The 27,411-nt window shown below is 50.8% G+C and overlaps 2 protein-coding genes across 5 annotated transcripts; one reads left to right on the forward strand and one right to left on the reverse strand.

Moving 5' to 3' along the window:
• Positions 1-2,452: 2,452 nt before the first annotated feature.
• On the forward strand, positions 2,453-3,903 carry LOC114447196 (barrier-to-autointegration factor-like protein). 2 transcript variants are annotated; one of them, XM_028423324.1, is made up of 3 exons: positions 2,453-2,763; positions 3,296-3,426; positions 3,652-3,903. In XM_028423324.1, exons 2-3 carry the CDS (start codon positions 3,301-3,303, stop codon positions 3,817-3,819), a joined length of 294 nt encoding a protein of 97 aa, XP_028279125.1. In that variant the 5' UTR covers positions 2,453-2,763; positions 3,296-3,300; the 3' UTR covers positions 3,820-3,903. The 2 variants fall into 2 exon arrangements, with proteins under 2 accessions (XP_028279125.1, XP_028279126.1); XM_028423325.1 differs by having other exon boundaries at positions 2,455-2,763; positions 3,673-3,903.
• A 768-nt stretch (positions 3,904-4,671) lies between these two features.
• Positions 4,672-13,930, reverse strand: LOC114447739 (ectonucleoside triphosphate diphosphohydrolase 6-like). Of its 3 annotated transcripts, none has more exons than XM_028424157.1 (14): positions 13,825-13,930; positions 12,522-12,810; positions 11,695-11,771; positions 10,772-10,915; positions 10,592-10,667; positions 8,318-8,353; positions 8,046-8,134; positions 6,847-6,926; positions 6,603-6,667; positions 6,237-6,335; positions 6,014-6,154; positions 5,407-5,463; positions 5,187-5,296; positions 4,672-5,109 (listed from the first exon to the last, which is right to left on the reverse strand). In XM_028424157.1, exons 2-14 carry the CDS (start codon positions 12,778-12,780, stop codon positions 5,026-5,028), a joined length of 1,317 nt encoding a protein of 438 aa, XP_028279958.1. In that variant the 5' UTR covers positions 12,781-12,810; positions 13,825-13,930; the 3' UTR covers positions 4,672-5,025. The 3 variants fall into 3 exon arrangements, with proteins under 3 accessions (XP_028279958.1, XP_028279956.1, XP_028279957.1); XM_028424155.1 differs by having other exon boundaries at positions 6,237-6,338; XM_028424156.1 differs by lacking the exon at positions 13,825-13,930 and adding an exon at positions 13,186-13,776 and having other exon boundaries at positions 6,237-6,338.
• Between the last annotated feature and the right edge of the window lie 13,481 nt (positions 13,931-27,411).

Here is a 27,411-nt window from a genome sequence, read left to right on the forward strand (position 1 = left end):
ACACAAACCGGGGGCCATCAGGCCCCTGCAGCACAGAGCACAAACTGTACCAGCCAGCTCAGAGGGGAAGAAGGAGCTTTTATTGACGGTGTAAAGCAGATTTTATTCCTGGGACCTTAGAGTCGCGGCTTCTCTGTCAGCTGCCATGTTGTAGGAGGTTTCCTTCCGCTCCCTTTTCACCAAGTGGTTTGACCTGTTGCATGTTGCTGCTGTGTCTCTGGAGCCGCTGAGGCTGCATAGTGTGTAGTGTGCCATGGTTTCCACCTATTGCATGTTGTTGGTTTGCAGTGCATCATTTGGGCAGAGGGGTCGCTGTCCGTGCTGGGGTTGAGTCTGAGGAGGGCCAACGCTTCTCAAGTCTTTTTATTGTCTATTGATTGATTAAATAAAGTGTAACTTGATTCTTTGTATAAACGTCTTGCCCTAAATTTATTCCTGATCTCTGACTGCTGGACCAGACCGGATTAACAAAGGTGGGGGCAGCTTTCAATTTAAATAACCAACAAAAAGGTTTATTAGAATATTCTCATGAAACTCACTGTGGAGATAGAGGAGACTTCATTTAACAACAATCCACTGAAACATCTGCTGCAGCTTTTATGGATTATCTATAGTGATTTTTTAAAAATGGAACATTTCTCAAAAATTAGGATTTTAGTGCCAATTCAACCCTCCACTTCTCCGTGATGCTGCAGGATGGAGAGAGGACGGAGGTCATGAGAGTATTAGAAAACAGCGTGAACACGGCGTGTTAAGTCCTGGTGAAATGTGATGAGTGCAGAAGAAGAAGCAGAAGCAGGTGTGTAGTTTGTTCCACTTTTTTCCACAACAGTTAAAAGTGAATGTTCAGCACAGAACCTCATCCACACTGTCATCAGCCAGAAAGAACATTGAGACAGTTTCATGATCACGATGCTTTGGATGTTTCACGTCTTTCAAAATAAAATCAGCAGCAAAGCAAAATGCTTTTTTTGTGTCGTCCATTTTGGATGAACATTCTCAGTGTAGCACCAGACAGAGTACAAAATAACTTCGTTATGGATCAAAATAAATACAGCGTCTGAAATTTACCCAGAGAAAGAAAACACAGGTACAAAGATCCTAAAGGCACTTAAGTGTGACGATGTCCACCCACTGATGCAGCAAAGGCCCTTTGAAATGAAAACATCTGTAACATCTGTCCAGCTGTTCGCTCCTCACGTTTCCAGCTAACATTATGAAGAGCTAGCTTACAGCTAATGTGACTGAAGTGCTTCCAGGTCCAACAGTGTTGATTTCAGCCAACAGCAATGATGACGGTGCAAAGCTAACGTTGCTAACAGTTGATTTTAACAGCCAGGAGTTATGCAAAGCAGTTAGCCTGCTAGCTGTACACTAGCTACATGAAGTCAATCTGGTGGGTTTTTGTAAAGTTTATGGACATAAAACAGTGCAACAATAACGTGCAGTTCACCGAGTGGCCACAGGTGTCACTGTGAACAAGACATGTAGAACCTTTAATGTTGGATTGAACGTCACTGAATGGACCCTTTGTGTGTTGTAGGCGTGCTTGTGCGGCCGCTTTCTGATCCGATTACCTTTGAGGTCTTCATGTTGTTGTTTACATATGAGAAAAAACAGAATGCTCAACTTTCTGATAAAACACATTTAATGGAGACCTCAAAGATAATCTGATGCTGGAGCCACCGTCGCAGCTTCAGACTCAAACGGACTCGTCGGCGTTGGACAGACTGGAGCTAAACCTTCTCAGCAGCTTCCTGTTTCCTTGAAGTCCTCGTTCAGCATCTGCATCGCACAATGATGGAGAGTCATGTGATCCATCCTAAAGCATTTTCTACGGTGCAGGGGTAGGCAGCAAGGCACCAGGGGGCGGACGAGATCTGCCCTGAGTACCCCAAGTCTCTGGACCTGACGCAGCACATGCTCCGCCTCCTCCTCACCTGGACAGGTGTTGAAGGAGGAGCAGTGACTCTGAAACACTCTGAACACACAGACACTCGGGTTTATTTTTGCTTTTTACTCCTGAAGCTCAGACCTTGGTGATGACAGATGTTAGGCTGATGTTTGTGGGAGGATGGACCGCCGCCTGGCTCAGGGGCTCAGAGGGGACACTGAGGCTGATCCTGTCTGATCATCCAGGACACAGACACTTCTCCTGCTGCTGCTTATAAAACCTACAGAATTCTGAAACTGCCGCATTTTTCTGCGGGGTTCTGTCGTGACGTAACTGGCGGCGTCCCCAGTGAAAGAGGTCTCACTCTGATGTGGTTCTGAGGACTGGCACGGAGCCGCTGGTCGTGAGTTAGGATCTTTCCTTCCTGTGAAGACACGTGTCAGGAACTCAGAGGTACAGGATCGATGAAGTGAAGCTTCAATGACGGTGTTTGGTTTTTAAGAGGAGCGGCTCCTCTGTTAGGAACTATCTTTGACGCACTGCGTCATGACGTCATCCCTCGGCTGCATCCGGGTTCCAGAATAAAAACGGCTCCGGTGACTTCAGGAAGTGGTTTTTGGTCGGAGAAGTTTCGGGCGGGTCCACGTGTGTTTCCCCCGCGAGCCGCTGTGACGTCAGGCCCGTCTGAACTCGCAGCCTCTGACCGGCAGCACGTGAACCCGGTCCACGTCCACGGCAGCAGGTGAAGACTCGCTCTGTCCCGGTGTGAGTCCAGCAGCCGCTCCGGGGTCCGCTGGTTCCACCGAGACCGAGGAGCAGCGCGGACTGCAGCCCGGAAGTGTTTCAGCAACATCCTGTAGTTCTTAAAGGTGAGCAGGAGAACTACACCCGTCACACACCTGATGTCCTGTGAGTGTTGGAACCCCAGGATGAAGCTTTAGGACTCTGAACTCACACACCAGGTCAAAGCTGCCGCAGCCTTCACTTCCATTAAACCCACTTCCTGTAGTCCTAGGTCTGGTCCTAGGTCTGGTCCTGTAGTCCTAGGTCTGGTCCTGTAGTCCTAGGTCTGGTCCTGTAGTCCTAGGTCTGGTCCTGTAGTCCTAGGTCTGGTCCTGTAGTCCCTACATGTTCAGAAGCACAGTGTTTCCTAAAACCACATCAGTAGCTGTCCCACTTCAGGGTCTGCATCCGGACGACACAGACCCTGAATTGGGACACAGCTAGTGTCTCTGCAGGACACTCGTCCCTCAATGGTTCTCTCTCCAGAACCTTCCAGCTGTCTGTCTTCCTGTCTCTGACTCTTTGGACAAACGTTGGATTGAGGTCATGAAGACCTTCAGTGTGAATATTGATGAGTGATTGATCAGAGGCTGAATCCCGGTTTCCCGCCTCCTGCAGTCAGGATGTCCACAACGTCTCAGAAGCACCGAGACTTCGTCGGAGAGCCGATGGGAGACAAACCAGTGACGGCGCTGTCCGGGATCGGAGACACTCTGGGCAGGAAGCTGGAGGAGCAGGGCTTTGACAAGGTCAGACACACACTGATCAGGATGCTAGGTCAGCAGCTGTTAGAAGATATTGTTGTTAAGCAAATTACAGCAGCTGGCTACGCTTAGCTTGTCTGCTAATGCTTTCAATAGAAACACACTCTGTCTCTGTGTCCCTGTCTGTCTCTGTGTGTGTCCCTGTCTGTCTCTCTGTGTCTCTGTCTGTCTCTGTGTCCCTCTCTGTCCCTGTCTGTCTCTCTGTCTCAGTCTGTCTCTGTGTGTTTTCAGGCCTCTGTGGTTCTCGGTCAGTTCCTGCTCTTGAAGAAAGACACAGACATGTTCTCTGATTGGCTCAAAGATGCGAGCGGTGCTAATTCTCGCCAGGCTGATTCGTGCGCTCAGTGCCTGAGGGAGTGGTGTGACGCCTTCCTCTGAGGCCCCGCCTCCTCCGCCACGTCCTGCTGTCAGAGCTGGTGACTGTTCCTGGATCTGAATAAAAGTGTTGTCAGCAGATGTGAAGGCTCGTTTCTGATTGGATGTTTCCGGGGAGTCATCTTCAGCCAATTAGCACCAAGTACCTTGTCAGCAGGTCTGATTCTTCTTTGAGTTTTCATCCTTTCCTTTGTGTCAGTGTCAGAGCGCCCTCGTGTGGCAGGCGTCTGTTAGCAGTTAGCTTCCCAGCTAATGCAGTGAGCACAGACAGAGGACGTTCATCAGACGGCAGGTGTTTATAAAATCTTTATTTTCTGCTGAAACCGACATCAGTAAATAAAGCAGAGCTGCTGCTCCTGGAACAGGAAGTCAGAGCAGGACCAGCCGAGTCACGTGTTAATCTGCTGACTCATCCAAACAGCACAGACACCGTCAATAATGTGAGGAGTGTATTCACGCTTTCCTCTTGTTGCTAACTAGCTAACTAGCCTAGCTTCCTGTAAAAAGACCTGCAGTCTGACAGCTGACCTAACATCAGGCTGAGCTGCAGCGTTTCCATGGTGACCGACACACGGCTCCTCTGACTTTAGCATTAGCAGCTAATGTAAAACATGTTTTGTCATAAAGTCAGAATGAGGTCATCAGTCTGTGAAGAGCAAACCTCCACGATGGAGCAGAGACCAATGAGAACAGGCTGACTGATCATGTGACAGGTCAGAGGGTGGAGCTCAGTGTGTTTAATGTGTTTGTGTGTTTCGGTTCTTTATCGGCGCACGTGGAGTCAAAAGACCCCTCAGATAAATAAAGGGACTCTGCTTCTGTCTGAGTTAAATATTATGACGTCTTACAGTAATATTATAATAATATACTTTAATATACTTTAATACACTAGACATGTAAAAAACATTACTGAGAAACTACAAACAGAAAACTTCAGAGCTGTGTGAGTCTGTGTGTGTCTGTGTGTGTGTGAGTGTGTCTGAGTGTGTGTGAGTCTGTGAATGTGTGTGAGTGTCTGTCTGAGTGTGTGTGTGTGTGTCTGTGTCTGTGTGAATGTGTGTGTGTGTGTGTGTGAGAGTGTGTGTCTGTGAGTGTGTGAGTGTGTGTCTGTGAGTGTGTGAGTGTGTGTCTGTGTGAGTGTGTGCGTAGGTTTCCATGAGGTCACTTTGTTCAGAAGTGGAGTGGAGCTTTTCAAAATAAAAGCTGGGTTCAGCGTGTCCTCAGGGTCTGGACGTAGTGGAAGGTCGCTCCCAGAGCCCAGCTGGTCTCCACCCGGTTGATGGTCCTCGCCAGCTGAGACACAGAAGCGTTTAGAACAGAACCAGAACCAGGTCTAACCACCCCTCAGGGATCAGCCTGCAGCGTCTCACCTGCAGGTGCTTGTGGGGGGGGAACCCGAGCTGCTGCAGCAGCACTGAGATGTAGACCAGGTCCAGGCAGAGAAAGGGGTTCTGAGGACCGAAGGACAGACTGCCACACACTGCAGGACACAACACACACTTCAGTCACATGACCAGCAGCTCTGAGGGGAGGTCAGTGGATTAAACAGCTGCTGTTCAGAGCATCTGCCTGCAGGGGGCGCAGCCTCACCTCTTTTAGCTGCATCCATGTACTCAGACACTCGGATTGCTCCTCCTGACTTCTCCTCTGCAGAGCACAAACACAGCGGTGAGACCTCCTCCCTGCCCCTCCCTCCTCCTCCTCCCTCCACCTCCCTGCTCCTCCCTCCTCCTCCTCCCTGCCCCTCCCTGCTCCTCTCTCCTCCTCCCTGCACCTCCCTGCTCCTCTCTCCACCTCCCTCCTCCTCCCTCCTCCCTGCCCCTCTCTCCTCCTCCCTGCCCCTCCCTCCTCCTCCCTGCTCCTCCCTGCTCCTCTCTCCACCTCCTCCCTCCTCCTCTCTCCACCTCCCTGCTCCTCTCTCCACCTCCTCCCTCCTCCCTGCTCCTCTCTCCACCTCCCTGCACCTCTCTTCTCCTCCCTGCCCCTCCCTGCTCCTCTCTCCTCCTCCGTGCTCCTCCCTGCACCTCCCTGCTCCTCCCTGCTCCTCTCTCCACCTCCCTGCCCCTCTCTCCTCCTCCCTCCTCCCTGCCCCTCTCTCCTCCTCCCTGCCCCTCTCTCCTCCTCCCTGCACCTCCCTGCTCCTCTCTCCACCTCCCTCCACCTCCCTGCAATGTTAGCATTAGCATTAGCTTTGTACCGATGGCTCCGAGGTCCACAGCCCGGTCGTAGTAGTAGGAGAAGGCGTAGAAGTCTGCGTCCGCAGCCTCGGAGGCCCTGGTCACTTTCCTGTATAGAACTTTCTCCACCTTGGCGAGGCACGCCTCATAAGCCGGTTCCCCTGGAACACATCATCAGGTTCCTACAGATGCTGCTGCATTATGGGTAACCAACAGAACACCCACCCAATGAGAGCACTCTACCTGCCTTCCGGCCCTTCACAGTGTAGACCACGTCAGCGTGTTCCCACCTGCCTGAGTACTCTGGAGCGAGGCAGGGGCTGACCAGCTCAGTGCTGCCCCCTACTGCACACACACACACACACACACACACACACACACACACACAGAGCTGAGTGTATCTGAGCTTCTTGCAGCAGTTAAACCGCAGAGCAACAGCTGGCAGGCAAGGAATTAATCTTTTCAGTGTGTTATTAAAAGATTAGATAATGGCTTATTTATCTGAGGGGTGGGGTGTGTGTGTGTGTGTGTGTGTGTCTGTGTGTGTGTGTGAGGGGTTATAAAAGGCAGAGATGAAAGCAAACAAGAAAAACGGGGTCAGGTACATACAAGGCGGTGCGTCGACGCCTCCTAAGATGGCGAGCCGAGCCGACATCAGCCCGAGACCCAGATAACTGCAGAGACAGCTCAGAGATTATTGATTATTGGGGATCAAAGAGAAGCTGAATCACAGCTCTGATGAGTTTTACATGTTTGACACAAACACCAAGAACAAACATTTCGCTTCGGGCACAAAAATAAGGAAACAGAGAGTCAACCTTCTGAGCTGCAGTGTGTGTGTGTGTGTGTGTACCTGTGCGTGTAGACTGTGTGTGTGCTGTGGAACACCTGGAAGGACCTGATGTAGTCGATGGGTGAGGTCTGGATGGTTTTCTGCACACACAGAGTATTTGACAGAAATGTATTGATCAGTTTGTCTCATCCAGCTGTGATTGTTTCTTCTTGTAATTTATTTTTTTAGAGCAGAACTCTAGATATTTAATTTCTATTCGCTTCCGTGTCATGTGACCCAGTGAGCCTCCACGCATGCGCTGTCACGTAGCTTAGGGTGAGACGATAATAATAAACACGTTCAGGGTGTAGTTGCACGCTGTTCCCAGAGGAGGGCGCAGCACGCTACCCGACGTTCGGGTGTGAAACGTCACCGAGCGGCTGCAGACGTCTGTACGCTCACGCGCGGATGATCAGAATCCCGAGCGCGAGGCTCCGTCAGGGATCGTCAGACTGCGCAGGTCCGGTGAGTGGAAGCTAACAGCCTGCTAATGTGGTTAGCTCTGGACAAACAGCGACCGTGTCTCTGAAAGCTCCCCGCTAGGACGCAGCCCTGTTTCTGGATGTGGCCTGAAGTCTGTGCTTAGTTTGGTGCCTAATGAACACGCCTCTCTGATGCTAACCGCTAGCTGGCTGCTAGCTGAGCTCAGTGAGTCGCTGACTTCCTGGTTCTAAAGATTAGCGGTCATTTGGTGACAGTGACGTAGGTTCAGCAGGTTAACTGAGGTCAGGAGCGGTTAGAATTTAAACTTATCCAGTCACACCAAACTGGACATCAGGTGGTGTTGGAGCTACAGCGGACATGATAATCACTGTTGTCCTGTGGTGGGGGGCCGGGTGGTGGTGGTGGTGGTGGTGGGGGGCCGGGTGGTGGTGGTGGTGGTGGTGGGGGGCCGGGTGGTGGTGGTGGTGGGTGGAGGCTTCAGCTGTGACAGACAGAAGAGGAAGCTCTTTAACTTTGGCGGGATGAGATGTTCTGGGGTCAGTAATCACTTCCTGGTTTGCGCCCCTCCTTCTGAGTACACATGTGAAGAGGTGCTGACCCACATCAGACCACTGGGCCCCCTCCCCTGCCTGATGTGAGGGTGTTTGTTTGGGATTATCGCTGTGTTGGCAGATTAAAGACTACTGAGATGGAGCCATCCTGGAAGTTTGAGAAGAGAGAGAGAGACCTTCTCCTCTGAGTCTTCCTCACTCATTCTGAGACGACACCGTCCTCACCTCGTCCTGAGGGCTGAAGGTGATCTGAGTCGACCCGCCGCCCAAATCCAGGATGCCCACAGTTGGCGAGTCGGCACTGTGAAGACCACCTGAGAGGAGAGAGAGGGATTAGGAGAGAGAGAGCTGCAGAATAATCCAATAACAGGTAATCACTGTTTCTTGTCCACATTAATCTGGTTTGAAAAACACACACATGCACGCCATGAATCACATCTGCACAGAAGCACCGTACTTCTCTTCCTGTGTGAAATGAAACATCTTTAAACTCTCACCTGTCAGGAAGTTGACGGTGATCCACGCAGAAATCCCTGAAATCCAGAAATGAAAAAGACGTTAGCAGGTGAGGAGGAGGAGACGGCCCGGCCTACTGTCTCTGAGGGGAACTGAAGGTGGCCGCAAACATTCAGGAGTCATTTCACAGTGACACAGACGATCAATTGTGGAATCGATCAGAATGTTTGGACTAAAGTACGATGACGATGTAACTCTGACAGAGTTCAGTCACAGCTGTTCTTCAGCTGGCGTCCAGGGTTCTCTTCCTGTTCAGACGGCGTGCTACCATCGCTGCATGGTTAGCGTGACCTCACGGTGTGTGCCGTGCCTTGTGTAGTGCGTGCGCTCAGATTTGACAGTGAAAACGTGAACCTGCAGAATTCATTATTGACCTTATTACTGCTGATCCAGCTGTGGCCCCTCGGTGCCAGATGTGTGTGTCCCTGCTGTGAACCCGCCTCCTCCTGCCATGCCTGTGTGCTGGTTATATATAGGACTCACATGTAGGTCCGGTGTTTTAGATGCTCCCTCTGTATGGACACAGAGCTCGCCTCATATAATCCAATCCTTTTAAAGTAGTTCATACAAGCAATTATGGCCGCGTGGGATAATGTCCCACTTAATCTTGGGAGGAGGGGGGTGATTATCCGTCGGTTGATTTCTGAGTCTGAAATGTTTTCTCCTTCTCTGAGTGGGATCAGCTCAGAAATGTCTTTTAATGATCACTGAATTAACTTTTTACCCGCTGCACTAATGGACTGATTCCTGCGCCGTCCTTTCAGGAGTCTGACCGGATTCCATCAGCCTTATTACACACACACACACACACTGTGGATCTTGGCCTGGATGCTCATCCCCGGCTGAGATTACCCTCTGCCCGTCCTGAATGCAGGGACTTATTGTTAATGGAGATCTCTGAGTGGTGACTGGGTGCTAAGTGCCGGTGTTTAGCTGCGGCCCGAAGCCCGGCCTCGCTGCCTACTTGTTTGTTTTGTTTGAAAATTGCTTCTTAGCGTCTCTGGCTAAGAGTTTTATGGTAAAGCTCCTATGATATAGTTTCTATCAAGCCCTTAATCATCCACTTCTGCATTTGGACAAGGTCAGAGGTCGCTGGTAAAAGGCACTAATGCACGCAGCTGAGAGCAAATATTCCGCCACAGACGGTGATGACGTCTTTGAGTTGACCCCGATAAGCAGATCCTCACTCCACATGTTTATTCTGCAGCTGCTCTCTGACTTCACCAAACTTATCAAACAGAACAACACGACTGTCCTGCAGCCCACGAAGACACATGACCACACGTCTGTCTGTTGGTCTCTCAGCAGATCAGAACAACAGCCTCGCCCCCACAGTCAGGGGCCTTCCGCTTGGCTCTCACCGTGGCCGAGGCGCCGCAGACATTTGGCAGACGTGTGTGTGTGTGTGCACTCAGAGAGCGCATGTGTGTTTTTACAGAGTCTTGAAGTCCATGCTGAAGTGCTCACACCTAATCAATGTTCACAGACAGCATCCATCATCTGAACCCGCTTTGTCCTGCAGGGTCACCGGGGGCGGAGCCTATCCCAGCTATCTAGAGGTGAGAGGTGTTCAGACATTCTCAGTTCAAATGCACAGACTGAGGTGGGTCAGCAGATGAACTGAAGAGCAGAGGGAGCTGTGAGGATGTGACAGTGTGACGGCTGCCACAGAGGAACGACTGAGCTTCATCCTAAGACTGCCGCCGCCCGGCTCTCTGAGCGCAGACTGCCGCCGCCCGGCTCTCTGGCTCTCTGAGCGCAGACTGACGCTGAAGGTCAACATCTTTTTGTCCAAATCTGAATCTTCTCATTTGCCAGCTGAGCCTCCAGAGGAGGTCCGGCTCCCTCTTCATCTCGTCTTTAATCCTCCACATTAACGGAGGGGAAATCAGAGACAGCTCTCTAAGGACGGGCTCACTGTTCACCACCAGACCTGCTGCACAGATTAAACTAATGAAACCATGAGTCCCTGTAATGTAATGAAGTGGTAAAGATCACGATCAGGAGGAGACTTTATGAGAGGTCACGACCCCCCCCAAAAAGAGACCTGTGTTGTGTTTGATCAGTGTGCGTCTCTTGTGTGTCTGTGTCAGGACATTAAGTATTTGTTGCACTCAGCTCTCACAGGTCCTTGCTGACAGGAGCTGCGTCTGTCTATCTCTCAGCCAATCAGATTGTTGCTTGCTGTCGTCATAGAAACATAAAACACACCCACAGGTCCTCACGCTGCCATCAGGACCAACATGTGGACATACCTTCATCAGTACCATCCATGATGGACACACTGTCTTCTCTGGACAGGAAGGGAGACTCCTGGAACAGCGCCCTCACCTGGACAACAAACGCAGAATGAGGGCAGATTGATCAGGCTCTTTGACAGACAGGAAACACTGTGAAACCACATGGGCTCATGTTCAGCTTGTGTAAAGTCTCACTCTGTCCAGCAGGTGGTCGGCCTTCTCTCCGGGCAGCAGGCGGAGGCCTGCCGTGGCCCTGAGGACCACGGGGGTGCTGGTCCAGAGGGAGCTGGGGATGCTGGACTGAGCCACCTCCAGCAGCTCCATGATCCCTGTGGTACACTGGACACGGATCAGAATCGGGCCTGTTACTCGCTGGTATATGTAACACAGTCATTTATTAGCATTTACCAACATAGATCTATAATGTGATACTTTACAGGTAAATTATGGATTATTTATTTTTCTCAGACCTCCTTCAGGCCTCTCTCAGGCCTCCCCCCTCAGGCCTCTCTCAGGCCTTTCTCAGACCTCCTTCAAGCCTCCCCCCTCAGACCTCCTTCAGGCCTCCCCCCTCAGACCTCCTTCAGGCCTCCCCCCTCAGACCTCCTTCAGGCCTCCCCCCTCAGACCTCCTTCAGGCCTCCCCCCTCAGACCTCCTTCAGGCCTCTCTCAGGCCTCCCCCCTCAGGCCTCTCTCAGGCCTCCCCCCTCAGGCCTCTCTCAGGCCTTTCTCAGACCTCCTTCAAGCCTCCCCCCTCAGACCTCCTTTAGGCCTCCCCCCTCAGACCTCCTTTAGGCCTCCCCCCTCAGACCTCCTTCAGGCCTTCCTCGGGCCTCTCTCAGACCCCCCCAGGCCTCCTTCAGGCCTTCCTCAGGCCTCTCAGACCCCCCCAGGCCTCCTTCAGGCCTTCCTCGGGCCTCTCTCAGACCCCCCCAGGCCTCCTTCAGGCCTTCCTCGGGCCTCTCTCAGACCCCCCCAGGCCTCCCAGGCCTCCTTCAGGCCTTCCTCGGGCCTCTCTCAGACCCCCCCAGGCCTCCTTCAGGCCTTCCTCGGGCCTCTCTCAGACCCCCCCAGGCCTCCCTCTGGCTCTGTAATGTGAGCAGCACCAGCAGCTGTACCTTCTGTGGGTCATCAGCGTACGCAGACAGTCCAGGTTTGATGGCTCTGAACGTCTCCTCGGCCAGTTTGGGAGCTTCTGCAGAAGAAAACACAGTTAAGTCTGAAAAACAGAGTTCAGGTTGAGGGGGGGGTGACCTGCTGCTCTCCAGTCTAATGTGGCTCTGACTGACCTGGACCTGGCCTTCATCTGAGCTGTCATTAAGCTCTTAATGACAATCCCAGTATAACTAACAGGTGCTGTCATTAGTCCGGTTAGCTCTGACGCTAACAAAGAAGCCAAAACAGCACTCAGCCTGTGTGATTTAGCTTAGCATGTAAATGCGATAACGAAGGCATTTGGCTGCGCTCTGCAGGAAACCTGCTCTAAGCCTAATAAACCAGAGCTCTCAAACACACACTAATGAGTCTGTGTCCTTTTTAACTGGACTCAGAGGCTGAAAGCTCCTCTTGTCTGCTGGTAATTAATGTTTGGGGCCAACATGTAGCTTTTAAATACACTAAAAGCAGTCGGCTTAATAACCCTTCCAGCTCCATCTGAGGGGATCCATAGGAATCCCTTCAGCTGACTATAGAGGCTTAACATCTGATCGTATGTGTGTTCCACATGATTCCACTCAGAGGAGCTGCAGCAGATATTTGAATGGTGTGTGGTAGCAAAGCATCACTTTCTGTAGCCAACAGAACCCGTTTAGTACACTGATGTCTCTGCATGCTGAGTCTGCAGAGATGCCTTAATAATTCACACTAATGTGTGGACTGTTGAAATTGATCTGTAATTCAGTTCCATGACGCTCTGTGTTCTCCTGCCTGCTGTCCTCAGCCGTACCTGTGTTCTCCATCTGGAACTTAAAGATGTGGACTCTGGTCCCAGTGCTCCCAGCGTCAAACATGATGCCGTACTGGAAGTCCAGGCCGGAGGAGGAGGAGGGCCTATCATCTGCGGTGCGGTCGGAGCTGGGCTGGTGCTGTGGAGGCAGAGGTCTGAAGACATCGGCTTTGGAGGAGAAGTGATGCTTCACGAACATCAGGTAGGCGAGCAGGCAGCACACAAAGAGGAAGACTCCCGCCAGCTTTGGTCTTTTCATCGTGACTCATTCTGTGTGCTGCTGCCAGAGCTGTGAACACACACAAACATTCACACTGAGCCGTCCGTGCTGTGCAGCTGTGTCATAACATGGTCCTTTATAAGCATTGGAGCTAGGGCTGCAACCATGAGTCGAGTGATATATCACTATGTAATCATATAATAATGAGTTTATTTACTGCCTGTGGACCAACAGAACAGGCTCACTGCTGCTGTGACAGAACAAGATGGAGGAGTTCTGGAGAGTTTAGATCTATACTCTGCTCCGATTCAGACACATGCAGCAAAACAGACGGATAAAGAGCCAAAACACACACAAGTTCTCAAAGAACTGAGTGTTCAGGGTCAGCGGCTGAAATCATCCAGGAGAGCTGCTGTCCACTGACTGAGGGCAGAGGAAGCAGACCTGCAGAGGACAAGCTCAGACCATGTCCACGAGTTCAGGCCTCACAGGCTGATGCTCCTGTTAGGGCTGGTGCTCCTGTTAGGGCTGGTGCTCCTGTTAGGGCTGGTGCTCCTGTTAGGGCTGGTGCTCCTGTTAGGGCTGATGCTCCTGTTAGGGCTGGTGCTCCTGTTAGGGCTGGTTCCATTACATGTATGTGTGTCTGAAGCAGACCGTGTGAACGTGGTCCATGTGATGAGGAGGTACCGTGTCAGTGATAGATCTTCATTCATGTTCCTGTATGTTACTCACACAGGTATTGGAAGCACTACAGACCCTTTGATCATCAGGATCAATGATATTTAGTGCGTCACAGACACGCGGATCACTTCCTGGTATGACGTGTCCACGTCTGATAACGTCTTGTGTTTATGTCGGAGCGTTCTGCTGATATATATTAAGTCAGAACCGGAGCCGTGTCCCAGCTAACACCGAGCTAACACACATTAAGAAGCTACAGTCTGATGTGACGTCAGATCTAAACTCAGATCTTCCTTAAGCCGACCTGAAAGCTAGCTTACCCGGTTAGCAGAAACAGTGCTAAGCTAGCAGCGGGCTAACAGCGAGCCGCCGGTAAGAACGGAAACGCTTCTGTCAACGTACCGACCAGAACCCGTCCGCAGCGGCTCCGTTAATCCGACACCGGACTCACTCCTGTCTTCATGCTGCTCTCTGCGGCGCAGCTCCGCTGTCAACACGGCGCGCTCTGATGACGTCAGGGCGGGGACGTGGCCGACAAACGGTTTATTGCAGAAAAAAAACTATTATGTTTTAAGGTTTAATGCTAGAAACAAGTTAATGTACATCAGATCAATACCTGACAGGCTGAGGTGTTCCTGTAAAGCTAGGAGTCAGTTATTGAACTGCTCTGATCAGCGGGGGGTCTGTATGTCAGAGCCCAGTGTGTGTGCTGAGCCTGTGCAGCCTGCAGGGGGCGCTGTGGCAGGGCTCTGTGGACCATCGGCAGGGGCCTGGTCAGGGGCCTCCTCCAGAGTCACTGTTCAAACATCTGTCCTGAAGCCTTCAGTCAGCTGCTGCCTCAGACACACAGAGGGCGGAGGAGGTCCAAGGGAGGTCCAGTGTTTTATTATCAGTCAGAAATGGAGGAAACATGTCAGAAGTTTGAATTCAGACTTCCTCATGTTTCTGTTTGAATCTTATGTTTATTGTTTGAACACAGCCCCCCTCCTCCTCCCCTCCTCCTCCTCCTCCTCTGAGCCTTCGTCCTCCTCCCCTCCTCCTCCTCCTCCTCTGAGCCTTCCTCCTCCCCTCCTCCTCCTCCTCCTCTGAGCCTTCCTCCTCCCCTCCTCCTCCTCCTCTGAGCCTTCGTCCTCCTCCTCCTCCTCCTCTGAGCCTTTGTCCTCCTCCCCTCCTCCTCCTCCTCTGAGCCTTTGTCCTCCTCCTCCTCCTCCTCCTCCTCCTCCTCTGAGCCTTCGTCCTCCCCTCCTCCTCCTCCTCCTCTGAGCCTTCCTCCTCCCCTCCTCCTCTGAGCCTTCCTCCTCCCCTCCTCCTCCTCCTCCTCTGAGCCTTCCTCCTCCCCTCCTCCTCCTCTGAGCCTTCGTCCTCCTCCTCCTCTGAGCCTTCGTCCTCCCCTCCTCCTCCTCCTCCTCTGAGCCTTCGTCCTCCTCCTCCTCTGAGCCTTCGTCCTCCTCCCCTCCTCCTCCTCCTCCTCCTCCTCCTCCTCCCCTCCTCCTCCTCCTCTGAGCCTTCGTCCTCCTCCCCTCCTCCTCCTCCTCTGAGCCTTCGTCCTCCTCCCCTCCTCCTCCTCCTCCTCTGAGCCTTCCTCCTCAGCGCTCCCTCCATATATGTCATGTCATCTATAAGCCTCTAATAGCTGTTTATCAGTTAATGGTGCCTCCTGTTAATGGAGCTGTAATCTGCTGCTTTTTATTCCATCACACTGACAGAACAAAGCAGCCTGAGTGGATCCTAATCGTCCCGCAGACTTACACACACACGACATTTACACACAACTACGTCACTTTGACACAATAATCCAACTAAGTTGTTAGTGGACACGGAAACAGGCACCAAGTGATGGAGACTCAGAGGGAAGCACGTGATGGAGAGTTCAGACTCAGGAGGGTGCTCCGGTCATTGACATCATGTACATACAGTCACATCATAGCTGTGCCCACATGAAGCCTGTTTAAAGTATCAATCTGTTCCCTCTCTCTCTTTCTGTGGAACCGGCCGAACCAGGAGTGTGTGAGCTGTGACAGACAGGCTGATGGTGATGAAGGACGGCAACATCCTCCTCCTCATACAGATGGCTGGTAGGAGAGACCCGGTGTATCACTGTATGATCTGACAGCTGTGACATGACCTGGCGCTGGAGTGTTCTCATGTTCCTTGAATGCATCATGTGTGAGAATGTGTTTATCTTCTGAGTTAAAAGCCTCTGCAGCTCCCCCAGCAGCCTCTAGGGGCTCCATGTTATAGTGTTAAAGTTACAGCAGAAACAAACATGTTTACTACAAAAACCAGTCTCTCAGCTGATGGGGTCTCCTGTGAGAGTCTTTATAACTCACCCATTTAAATGATACTCCAGTATAAATGATTCATTATTGCTGTGCCCACGTTAGAGCACAGGCGTGTGTCCTCCTGCTCCCCAGCTTTGTCTGTGTTTGGAGTGTTGGTGGACGGTGAGGTCATGTGACATCACTGATGCTTCAGTCACTGTGGTCAGTAGAGGCTCAGCACCAGGGGTAACTGGATGGACTGACGGTCACATGACAGACACACCTGCAGCTCTCTGACATCGATCAGAGACAGGTAAACAGCAGAAGTGTGTGTGTGCTGCTGACAAACATCCTCCACATGTGGGCCGCCTGAGCTGCTCTATCTGGGTCATGTGATCCCATCACAGGATTATTAGGGAATGATTGGAGGGATTTCTGAGGATATAATTCAGCATGTTAGCATCATAATTGATGGAAGATTCCACTTTCATCTTGTAAGACGCAGCTTCTCTGTGGATTAGACATCTGGACTGAGCTGCCTTATTTTCTGAGCCTTATTAGGCTGCATGGTATTTATCATCTGTGATTATCATCTGCAGCCTGCGGCAGCTGGCCGCGCTGCACGCAGCACCAGAGGCCGCTGCAGCTCAGAGGAGCAGCCTCAGGTGTTAGAAGGTCCTGCAGCCAGGACGGTCAGTCCCTGAACGTCCCCCCGGGTCTCCTACATGGGACAGGTAGTCCTTCAGCTGCGTCTGATTGGATGGAGGATGCTCTGTGGACTTCCTGACAGGTGAACCATGCAGGATCAGGAGGTCCTGTTCTGGATCAGTTGAAGAAAAGAAAACATCTGTCAGCAGAGTGGGAGCGGGGACCCGCTGTCTGGTCTGGACCCTGTCCCCGTCTGAGCCCCACTTCTCTTCTGTGCTTTCAGCCTAATTCGGTCGGATGTAGGCACAAACCTTGAGTAAGTTACGTACAGGTCATGTTACCATGGTAACAGGCCACGCCCCTCCAACACTTGGCAGAGCCGTCAGCAGACACACTTCCTGTTACTTCATTCTGCCCGAACCTTGGTCTCTGAACATAGTTCAACACGTTCAGAGTTCAACAGGCCAGTGATGGGATGTAGCTGTGGGTGAAGCAGCTCCAGGAGAAGTGGTCTCTGCTTTCTTACATAATGTTTTAAGCTCTTCAGTCTTATTGTTCCGAAGCTGCCATCACATGATACAGTTGGTCATCACGGCCCTCGCAGCAGACATGCTGGTGGAAGCTGCTCCGCTCCTGCTGAGTAAATTGGAGTCATGATGACATTTTATAAAACCATCAGAGCTTCTAAAAACCAATAAAGATGAGTGAACAGCAGCGTCTCTGGCCGTCCAATCCGCCGCCTGCTGCCGCTCTATTTTTGGAGGGAGAAAAGAAACGATGATTAATGTTATTGGATTATTTACATTGCCCTCAACATGATTGAGCCACAGAAATGAAATTAAAATGTGTGTTGAATGGGATTTTCCAGGAAAGTCCCGTAAAAACCACGACGGTAATAAGGAGTGACTAATTCTCTGTGAGTCGATTAAACACCAGCAGAATACATCCAGTAAAGACGTGGATTAGACGGCTGAGACCACATCAGATTAAACTGTTTTTATTGATTCTTTTATTGTCGTGCAGCGTGTCCTGCTCACAGGGCTTAGCCCAAAAACAAGCCATTAGTCCCAACAGTGATCAAATGAACCAGCGCGGCCGGACCGCAAGGCGGGCTCAGACCACCAGGTGTCAGGACCCCGACTGAGACCTGATCCCCCTCAGATTTTAAAGCTTCCATGTGTCATCCTGTGATATTTGATGTCAACAGATAGCTAGCTAGCATGCCGTCTTCACCGGCTAACATGATCCCTGATTGAAACGTGCAGCAGCGTGGGCGGATGGAGCGGTTAGCCAGCTAGCAGCTAGCTGTAGCGGAGCCGGGCGCGGGGCTCACTGTTAGCTGGACCTTCATACACGGTGTGAAGTCACATGGTCCTCGCCGCTCTCCACCCAGAGCCAGCTGCCTTATAACAGGCCAATCCAATTTTCATTTACTAACATGGCTGCTTTGTGGGCGAGGGCTGAGGCGGATGACTGCGTAAAACCACTTTATTTCATTATATAATGTTGGAGCGCAGCAAATATAATAATATTAATGGGATAATTTAATGCAATTTTCTTTGATTTGATGCACTCTGACTCTGACGGCTAATCTGAAGGCATTGTTTAAAATAGATTGAAAAATGAAAGAAGTCCCAAATAATCCGCTGCTGAGGTCAGAGCCAGCAGAGTACTTTTACTCCATTACTCTGGGGGACTGTGTACACACAGGGCCTGCATGGACTCAGCGTCACACAATCAACAGTGACACACAAAACCAGACATGCTGTGTGTGTGTTGCATGATTTTAGCATGAGTCCAGATGTTGAACATCATATAAGACACAGAGCAGTTGGCGCTCTGAGCCCCACTTCACACAGTGACGTCTGTTTTTAGTGTTTTTTAAACTTCATCTGCAACAAACTTTTCTCCAGTTTTTCCACGATGAGACGGTTCCCACCCTGACCTGTGACATGCACTCATACAGGTGTCCACAGGAGGGCGCACACATGAACACATTTACCTGACCAACGGGCTGTCGTTTATTTCACAGATGAAACTTGTTGAACACAGGATGAGTGAACACAGAGCAGGACTCCTCATCGTTAGCGTAGCCTCTGTTAGCACCCACCATCCTCAGACGGCCAAACTAAAGCCACGGGCTTCAGGGGGGTTTGAGTGCTGGCGTCCTCTGTAGGTTGTAGTGATTTTAGCCTAATATGGTCACATAAATGTTAAGTATGAAAACACTGATGATCACACTCATGTGTGTCTGCATTTGTCCATCTGTGTCTGTGTGGGCCTGCGGGTGTCTCTGTCCCTGTGTCTGTGTCTGTCCCTGTGTCTGTGTCTGTCCCTGTGTGTCTGTCCCTGTGTGTCTGTGTCTGTGTCTGTGTCTGTCCCTGTGTGTCTGTCCCTGTGTGTCTGTCCCTGTGTGTGTGTGTCAGTGTTAATTTTGGCATCAATTTCTGATTTAGTTTTTATTTTAGTCTTGTGACTAAATTTGATTTTAGTCACGTTTTTAGTCATCAACATTTTTTAACTTTCAGTCTAGTTTTAGTCACTAAATATCATAGAAATTTAGTCGACTAAAATTCTATGATATATATTTTTTCATGAAATAATTAAGGTTTGAAGTGCAGTAAAAACAGGCTCAGCTTTAACTTGTGTTATTTGAATCAAACACCTCTTTATTTAATTTCTATGACCCAGTGAACAGTGAGCTGCTCTCCCTGAACACACTGTTCAGTCATGACCTTCTTCATGAATCCTCCATAACTACAGCAAAACACTTCAGTAACAACTTAGAAACAGGTCGCATGCTGTAAAACCATCAGCGGTGTCTTCATTTATAGATTTTGTCACGTGTATCTTTGAACGGAAGTTAAGACGACTCGTCTGCAAACGTCGCTTCAGGTTTGTTGTGTTTTTACCGCTGATAGTCGCTCCACACGGTTTGTAAACCGTCTTGTTTGTCTTGACATCAAACGTGTCCGTGTGTCTGTTCTTCTCCTGTGTTGTGTTACCATGCATGAGGACGCCTTCTTCCAGTATCGCGGGGCAACGTCCTTACCCAGAGAGATCACTTCTGATTGGCTCTCTGCCGCCGTCTCCTGATTCGTCCCTCCCTTCCACAAACACAATCTGCTCTGATTGGATCTCATCTCCATCAATAATTTCGTCTCGTTTTTATTCGTTGACGAAAGTGTCAATACATTTCATCTTCGTTTTTGGCACCGTGCGTTAGTTTTATTTAGTTATCGTCTCATTTTTATCAGCAAAAAAAGGTCGTTAACGAAAACTATGACGAAAATGATTCGTCAACAAAATTAACACTGGTGTGTGTGTCTCTGTCCCTGTGTGTGTGTCTGTCCCTCTGTGTGTGTGTCTGTCCCTCTGTCTGTCTCTGTCCCTGTGTGTGTGTCTGTCCCTCTGTGTGTGTGTGTCTGTCCCTCTGTCTGTGTGTGTGTCTGTCCCTCTGTCTGTCTCTGTCCCTGTGTGTGTGTCTGTCCCTCTGTGTGTGTGTGCCTGTCCCTCTGTGTGTGTGTGTGTGTGTCTGTCCCTCTGTGTGTGTGTCTGTCCCTCTGTGTGTGTGTCTGTCCTTCCGTCCCTCTGTCTGTCCCTCCGTCCCTCTGTGTGTCTGTCCCTCTGTGTGTGTGTCTATCCCTCTGTCTGTCTCTGTCCCTGTGTGTGTGTCTGTCCCTCTGTGTGTCTGTCCCTCCGTCCCTCTGTGTGTCTGTCCCTCTGTGTGTGTGTCTGTCCCTCCGTCCCTCTGTGTGCTGCCTGTGGTGTGGCTCCGTGTGAACAGACCTGAGCTGACGTGCTGTGTCGGAGCTCAGGGTTTAATCATGTGTCTCTGAGGCCTGTGATGTTTGTGTTGTTTGGACACAGATTGATGTGAGTTGTTAGATTACATATTGTCTTACAGTTAAAGCCTGCGGGCAATCTGCTGGATTGGAGTGGCTGGAAGCTGAATCCAATCACAGCTCAACTTTACTGTGAGAGGTCAGAGGTCAGCACACACACACACAGAGAGAGAGACAGACACACACACACACACACACACGGAGAGACACACAGAGACACAGACAGACTCTCACAAACACACACAGACTCACACACAGAGACACACACACACTCCTTGAGCCTCAGATGTGTGTTAGGATCTTCTCTTGTGTTCTTTTGCGGTGTTGGTTGAGGTTTTGCTGTCTCATATGAGGGCCCAGTCCTCAGAGGTCCATCAGGCTGTCTGCTGTACAGGACTCCAGTCTGAAGCGTTCTTGTGGTCTCCCTCTCAGACTCTGCTCCCTTTGGTTTCCTGCTGGATCCACCATGTTGCTGTTTTCGGTTGGTCAGGTGGCCTCCTCTGGTCTCGGTTGGTCAGGTGGCCTCCTCTGGTCTCGGTTGGTCAGGTGGCCTCCTCTGGTCTCGGTTGGTCAGGTGGCCTCCTCTGGTTTTGGTTGGTCAGGTGGCCTCCTCTGGTCTCTGTTGGTCAGGTGGCCTCCTCTGGTTTCGGTTGGTCAGGTGGCCTCCTCTGGTCTCGGTTGGTCAGGTGGCCTCCTCTGGTTTCGGTTGGTCCGGTGGCCTCCTCTGGTCTCGGTTGGTCAGGTGGCCTCCTCTGGTTTTGGTTGGTCAGGTGGCCTCCTCTGGTCTCGGTTGGTCAGGTGGCCTCCTCTGGTCTCGGTTGGTCAGGTGGCCTCCTCTGGTTTTGGTTGGTCCGGTGGCCTCCTCTGGCCTCGGTTGGTCAGGTGGCCTCCTCTGGTTTTGGTTGGTCCGGTGGCCTCCTCTGGTCTCGGTTGGTCAGGTGGCCTCCTCTGGTCTCTGTTGGTCAGGTGGCCTCCTCTGGTCTCGGTTGGTCAGGTGGCCTCCTCTGGTCTCTGTTGGTCAGGTGGCCTCCTCTGGCCTCGGTTGGTCAGGTGGCCTCCTCTGGCCTCGGTTGGTCAGGTGGCCTCCTCTGGTTTTGGTTGGTCCGGTGGCCTCCTCTGGTCTCGGTTGGTCAGGTGGCCTCCTCTGGTCTCGGTTGGTCACGTGGCCTCCTCTGCTTTTGGTTGGTCAGGTGGCCTCCTCTGGTTTTGGTTGGTCAGGTGGCCTCCTCTGGTTTTGGTTGGTCACGTTGGTCACGTGGCCTCCTCTGGTTTCGGTTGGTCACGTGGCCTCCTCTGGTTTTGGTTGGTCAGGTGGCCTCCTCTGGTTTCGGGTGGTCACGTGGCCTCCTCTGGTTTTGGTTGGTCAGGTGGCCTCCTCTGGTTTCGGGTGGTCACGTGGCCTCCTCTGGTTTTGGTTGGTCAGGTGGCCTCCTCTGGTCTCTGGTGGTCACGTGGCCTCCTCTGGTTTTGGTTGGTCAGGTGGCCTCCTCTGGTTTCGGGTGGTCACGTGGCCTCCTCTGGTTTTGGTTGGTCAGGTGGCCTCCTCTGGTCTCTGGTGGTCACGTGGCCTCCTCTGGTCTCGGTTGGTCAGGTGGCCTCCTCTGGTCTCTGGTGGTCACGTGGCCTCCTCTGGTTTCGGGTGGTCACGTGGCCTCCTCTGGTCTTGGTTGGTCAGGTGGCCTCCTCTGGTCTCGGTTGGTCACGTGGCCTCCTCTGGTCTCGGTTGGTCAGGTGGCCTCCTCTGGTCTCGGTTGGTCACGTGGCCTCCTCTGGTCTCGGTTGGTCAGGTGGCCTCCTCTGGTCTCGGTTGGTCCTCCTCCTGTCTCCTCTCAGACCCTCCTCCCCTCGGGTTCCTGAGAAGCTGTTAATTTTATTGTTTTTCATTACATGATGACTCCATGACTCAAATCACTTAATGCATGATTACTGGGGCCGGCTCCTTTAGCCAAATGACTGTTGATATTTGCTTTTAATTTAAGCAATCCACTACAAGACTCATTAACATGCTGCTAGATTAACGGCCTCCAAGCTGAGGTTATCCGCCTCTTAATGCCCTTTCCATGCAGATAATCCCTGCTAACTTGGATTGGAGGCTCCGGTGAAATAAGCAGCGAGGATGAGGAGATGAAGGAGAGCCGTCTGAGCTCATCACTCCTGCACTCATTGTTTTTCTCTTTCTGCTGCAATTTGCTTAATTTGGCTGTTATTGACCAGCAGAGTGTCAGGCTGATCCTGAAGGCAGCGCTCAGGGATTATTGATGACGGCTCCATAACGTCCAGGAACAGGCGCTGCTGTTACACCGCCCTCCGTGGTTCACAAAGAAAGTCACAAACTTCTGAGTGACCGGGAGCATCGAGCTCATGAGCTCACAGATTTACCACAGTTTTTGTACAATTGTGAGGTCATTGATTATTTAGTATAAATCTCTGAGGTCATCTCAGGTCTTTAACCATCGCAGCTCACTGTGAATGTGAATAAACCTGCGAAGTAAGAAGTCAGACTTGAACTGAGTCGATGTTCAGACTGTTCAGATCTGTGGACGAGGCTCCTCAGTAAACAGCAGTGATAACAAAGAGCCAGGACACAGCTTAAACCAGGGAGAGACAACAGTTTATTGATAGTTGAGTGAAAGTGGGATTGAATGAGACGTGGAAAACAGACAGATTATTAAATAAAGCTGGAGGCCGGAGATGGAAATCTGCAGATAAATCTTCTCATATCAGACGGCAGCATGCGAACTCTCAGCCATATGCTTTGTCTTCAGTAATCTACAAAATGACTCCCCCGACTCCGCTCCGTGGTTAAATAACACGCCGCCGCGCACTGGCTGCTCCGCTGGATTTGATTTGTCAGATTGCAGCAAAAAGCACCTACAGAGTCTGAAGCAGATTAGAAGGAGCAGGATTACAGACGGAGCGTCGAGGAATCATTGGGGGGGGGCGCACGCTGAGGGTCCCTGGAGCTAGCATGTAGCAGCTAGCATGTGTGTAGAGGACTGTTGTGTTCTGACTCTGGTCAGAACCACGCCTGGTTCAGCAGCAGCTCAGAGCCTGGAGGATGGAGACATGAACATAGTCACATGACAGGCAACAGTGGCGCAGTGGGATAGCAGGGTTGTCCAATAACCGGAAGATTGGTGGTTCGATCCCAACTCCTCCCTAGTCACTGTTGTGTGTTCTTGGGCAAGACACTTCACCCTAGCCTGTGGCGCGCCTTGCTAGTCATTGTATGACACTGCTTGTGCAGCAGCCGTAACGAATTTCCCTGGGATTAATACAGTATCTAAAATAAATAAAAAAAAAAAATAAATAAAAATGACAGATGTCTTGATGTTCCGCCTGCCGCCTGTTTTCAAACATGTGTCTGTATCTTCAGCTTTTCACAGGCTGCAGACGCAGCAGATCAAAGATGGCCGCCCTCTGACCCTCTGTGACATCATGAAGGTGAACTTTAAGTGTCAAATTAATATTTGTGATGTTTTAACCCGATTTCCTTCTCATTGTCTCCTCCTCCAATCTGTTCTTAGCCTCGTTTGTTTTAATCCTGACACACTTTCCACTTATTAACACGCACACACACACACACACTCTGCTCCGGGGTCACAGATGAGTGAGGGTGGAGCTTCACTCTCTCACTAAAGTTGGTGTGTGTCCTGATTGGCTGTTAGCCTTTCTGTTTAGTCAGCATCACTGTGATCGCCACGTGAGCACGTCACAGGTTACATCACTGAGTCACCTGACCGGCGCCGAGCGTGGACTGAAGAACTCTAAATATTGATCCAAACCCACAGAGGAGGTCGGTGGTGGAGCTGACGGAGGCTGTTGGTAACTGACACTCCTGGAATTCCCTCCTAATTATGACAATATGGGAGGGGGGAGGGGGGCGACAGATGGAGAAGGAGAGAGGGAAGCAGAGATGGAAAGGAAGACGTGGAGGGTGGGGTGAGGAGGGTGGGGGAGGCGGCAGACACATGGTGGAGCAGAGAGCAGCAAACTGAGGTTGTAATTACCGTCTGAAGAATTAGCATCCAGATTAATCACAGGCGCACCAGAAGCCACGCCCCCTGAGCAGCAGCTAGCAGCAACCATTAGCTGTCACTCAGAGCGCTAGCACAGCGTTAGCAGCCTGTAGCTGTGGTTAGCTAACACACACTCACATTTCCCGTGTTTGAACACCGGCTCAGACACAGATGAACCTTTTAAAACCCACCTGGGGGCCGGAGCAGGGCGGCGCGGGGTTAAAGGTCGACCGCTCCAGTCTGGGAACGCGTCTTGATGATGATGTAAATCAGAGGTCGTGTTAAAGTTCTTCACTTCCTGTCCGTGTTACCTGCAGGGAGCGGCCGCCCCTCAGACAGCAGAGGTCCAGCCTTAAATTAGCATAATGCATCCAGCTCACTGAGCGGGGCACGCGCTGGCATCGTGTGCAGGCGGCATGACGCCTGGTGGCCACAGAGCGTGCTCAGACACCCTGCATACAGTATTAATGTTTTTAATCATTAGCCATTAGAGCTAATGGCAGCAGGCAGACTGCAGGTTTCTCTGGTGTTTGTCTGGCGTGGCCTCCTGCACTTTCTGGCAGATTACAGGATGTAAATGAGGGGGGGCTCATGTAAGAGTATATGGTCCAGACCTCCAGACACTAATTTAAAAACTTTAATCCTGACCCAGGAGCTGTTTACATGCCTGAATTGGGTTAATCTATCCGGGCTATTTGCATAAATGTGCATTTATGAATAATTAGTGGGCCACAGAGGGCGGGGGGGCGGGGTGTGGACGCGTGGCCAGACTATTGTTACCGTTGCTGGTGGTAAACAATAGAGCTGAAACAACAATGAGGAGAAGCCGCCGTCTGCCGGCTGAACGACCGCTATCGCTTACAGGCTGCGCAGCGTGCTCCGGCGGCCGCAGCTGTAATTGGTCTCATTAACTCTGAGTCCAACTGACCGCAGCAGCACCGCCACACGCAGGAGGCCCTGCCTGAGCCTTGATTCTGGAACTGACAGAGTCCAACAAGTGAAAGTGAAGCTGCTGTGATGGAGGCTGCAGGGACCCGCTGCCCCTCATGGGGGGCCCCTCATGTGCTGCTCCTCTGGGGCTCCCTGACCGGTCTTTAGTGGGCCGAGCCGCTCTCAGGGGAGCCCCGCCTCCTCCTTTCACCACGCTGAAATAATCAATAAAGCCGCCAACACACAGCTGCTTTCAGCAGGGCGGAGGCCATGAAACTTTCATTCAACTTGCACCACAACCGTTTGTATTGATTATCACTCTGCTTCAGGACCGCGGTGTGTCTGATGCTCTCGCTCCAACCAGAGCTACAACAGGTCTTTTTATTGATCATTGATTTAAATCAGTGCAGAAAGTGGCCCTGATGCTGCCTGTTAGGGAGCTAAGAGTGGCTGAGCTAAGTTAGCCAGCGGACTGTTAGCTCAGACATTAGCTCAGAGATTAGCGTGCTGAAGTTGAGATGGCTCTAGATGTTAGAGTCGACGTTAAGCTGAGGTTTCCTTCCTGCATGTGTAGGTGAAGCTGAGGAGCAGCGCAGCACAGTCAGCTGATCCTCTGACACACACACACGGGCAGAGATACAACAACACACACACACAGGCAGAAATACAACGACACACACACACAGGCAGAAATACAACGACACACACACACAGGCAGAAATACAACGACACACACACACAGGCAGAAATACAACGACACACACACACAGGCAGAAATACAACGACACACACACACAGGCAGAAATACAACGACACACACACACAGGCAGAAATACAACGACACACACACACACAGGCAGAAATACAACGACACACACACACACAGGCAGAAATACAACGACACACACACGGGCAGAAATACAACGACACACACACACGGGCAGAAATACAACAACACACACACACGGGCAGAAATACAACGATGAAGATGAAGCCCTGAAAGAACAACAGGCCTTAATCTGCAGATTATTCAGCACACATAATCAATCTCCTCCTGCATATAAAGGCAATCCACATCAAACATAAGTTAAACACACAGGTTTAATCGAGACTCTTACATGTCTTACACTGTGTTATCTGTACAAGCTGCACACAAACACACTGTGTGTGTCTGTGTGTGTGTTCATTACACTCACAACAATAATCATAATAAATGATCCTCAGGTCCAATAATCGTTATTGACTCTGTTAGACCAAACAAACAACTGTTCTCTGTCTGAAAGAAGCCAGATTACAGAACTGCAAATCTGTTCAGATTGTAACATAACGACAGATTACAGTAAAGCAGAAACGTGAAAACAACGTGTCGTCTTCCTCCTCGCGCTCGCACCTGCTCGGCCGGCTGCAGGCCGCCTGTGCAGGCGTGGTCAGCCGCTCTGATCAATACCTTCAGTCGGTTTATGTTCAGCAGCAGCACACAATCATATTCACTCCAACATGTGAGACGGGTCCCTCGCCGTCCTGCTGCTCTCTGATTGGCTGCCTGTGCTGGGGCTGCTTCCTGTTTGTGTCCACTGATCACTTTAAATCTGTTATTTAACCTGAAAACGAAGCTGATGAAAGTCAGTCTGAAATTAGGGCCAAGTTACTGTTTAATCCCCCAGGATTGAGGCAGGCTGGCAGGCAGTGTGTGTGTGTGTGTGTGTGTGTGTGTGTGTGTGTGTGTGAAGGTAAAAATGGTCAACTGGTTTTAAAAAGCAATTAGAGGAATCTGCTTATCAGAGATAATTAAAGCAAAATGTTAAATTCCACTTTAATCTCCTTTTTCTTCTTTTTATTGTGGACATCACACACACACTCACACACACTCAGTGAAACACAGATTACAGATTAGAGAGACTCCAAATGATTTAAGTGGACTCAGAGGACGGTCAGTGTTTAATGTGTACAGTCGGAGGTTTCTGTTTATTAGCAGCTGAATAATCTGAAGACGTGCTGAAGGGTTAAACTGTGAAATAATCTGAAGACGTGCTGAAGGGTTAACCTGTGAAATAATCTGAAGACGTGCTGAAGGGTTAACCTGTGAAATAATCTGAAGACGTGCTGAAGGGTTAACCTGTGAAATAATCTGAAGACGTGCTGAAGGGTTAACCTGTGAAATAATCTGAAGACGTGCTGAAGGGTTAACCTGTGAAATAATCTGCAGGGTTAAATGCGCCTCTTCTGTCTGATCATTGTTTTATAATAATAACAGAATGTGTTCATAAGTCATGTGACCTCTGATCG

Source organism: Parambassis ranga, chromosome 15 (genome assembly GCF_900634625.1).
Source record: "Parambassis ranga chromosome 15, fParRan2.1, whole genome shotgun sequence".
NCBI lineage: Eukaryota > Metazoa > Chordata > Actinopteri > Ambassidae > Parambassis > Parambassis ranga.

Bases quoted from the DNA above. Each gene is read 5' to 3' on its own strand.
- LOC114447196 (XM_028423324.1), top strand. From the start codon at position 3,301: ATGTCCACAACGTCTCAGAAGCACCGAGACTTCGTCGGAGAGCCGATG. The intron at 3,427-3,651 runs GTCAGACACACA...TCTCTGTCTCAG, and splicing joins AGGAGCAGGGCTTTGACAAG to TCTGTCTCTGTGTGTTTTCA.
- LOC114447739 (XM_028424155.1), bottom strand. From the start codon at position 12,780: ATGAAAAGACCAAAGCTGGCGGGAGTCTTCCTCTTTGTGTGCTGCCTG. The intron at 10,668-10,771 runs GTGAGACTTTAC...TTTGTTGTCCAG, and splicing joins CCGACCACCTGCTGGACAGA to GTGAGGGCGCTGTTCCAGGA. The intron at 6,668-6,846 runs GTACACACACAC...CTGTCTCTGCAG, and splicing joins CACACAGTCTACACGCACAG to TTATCTGGGTCTCGGGCTGA.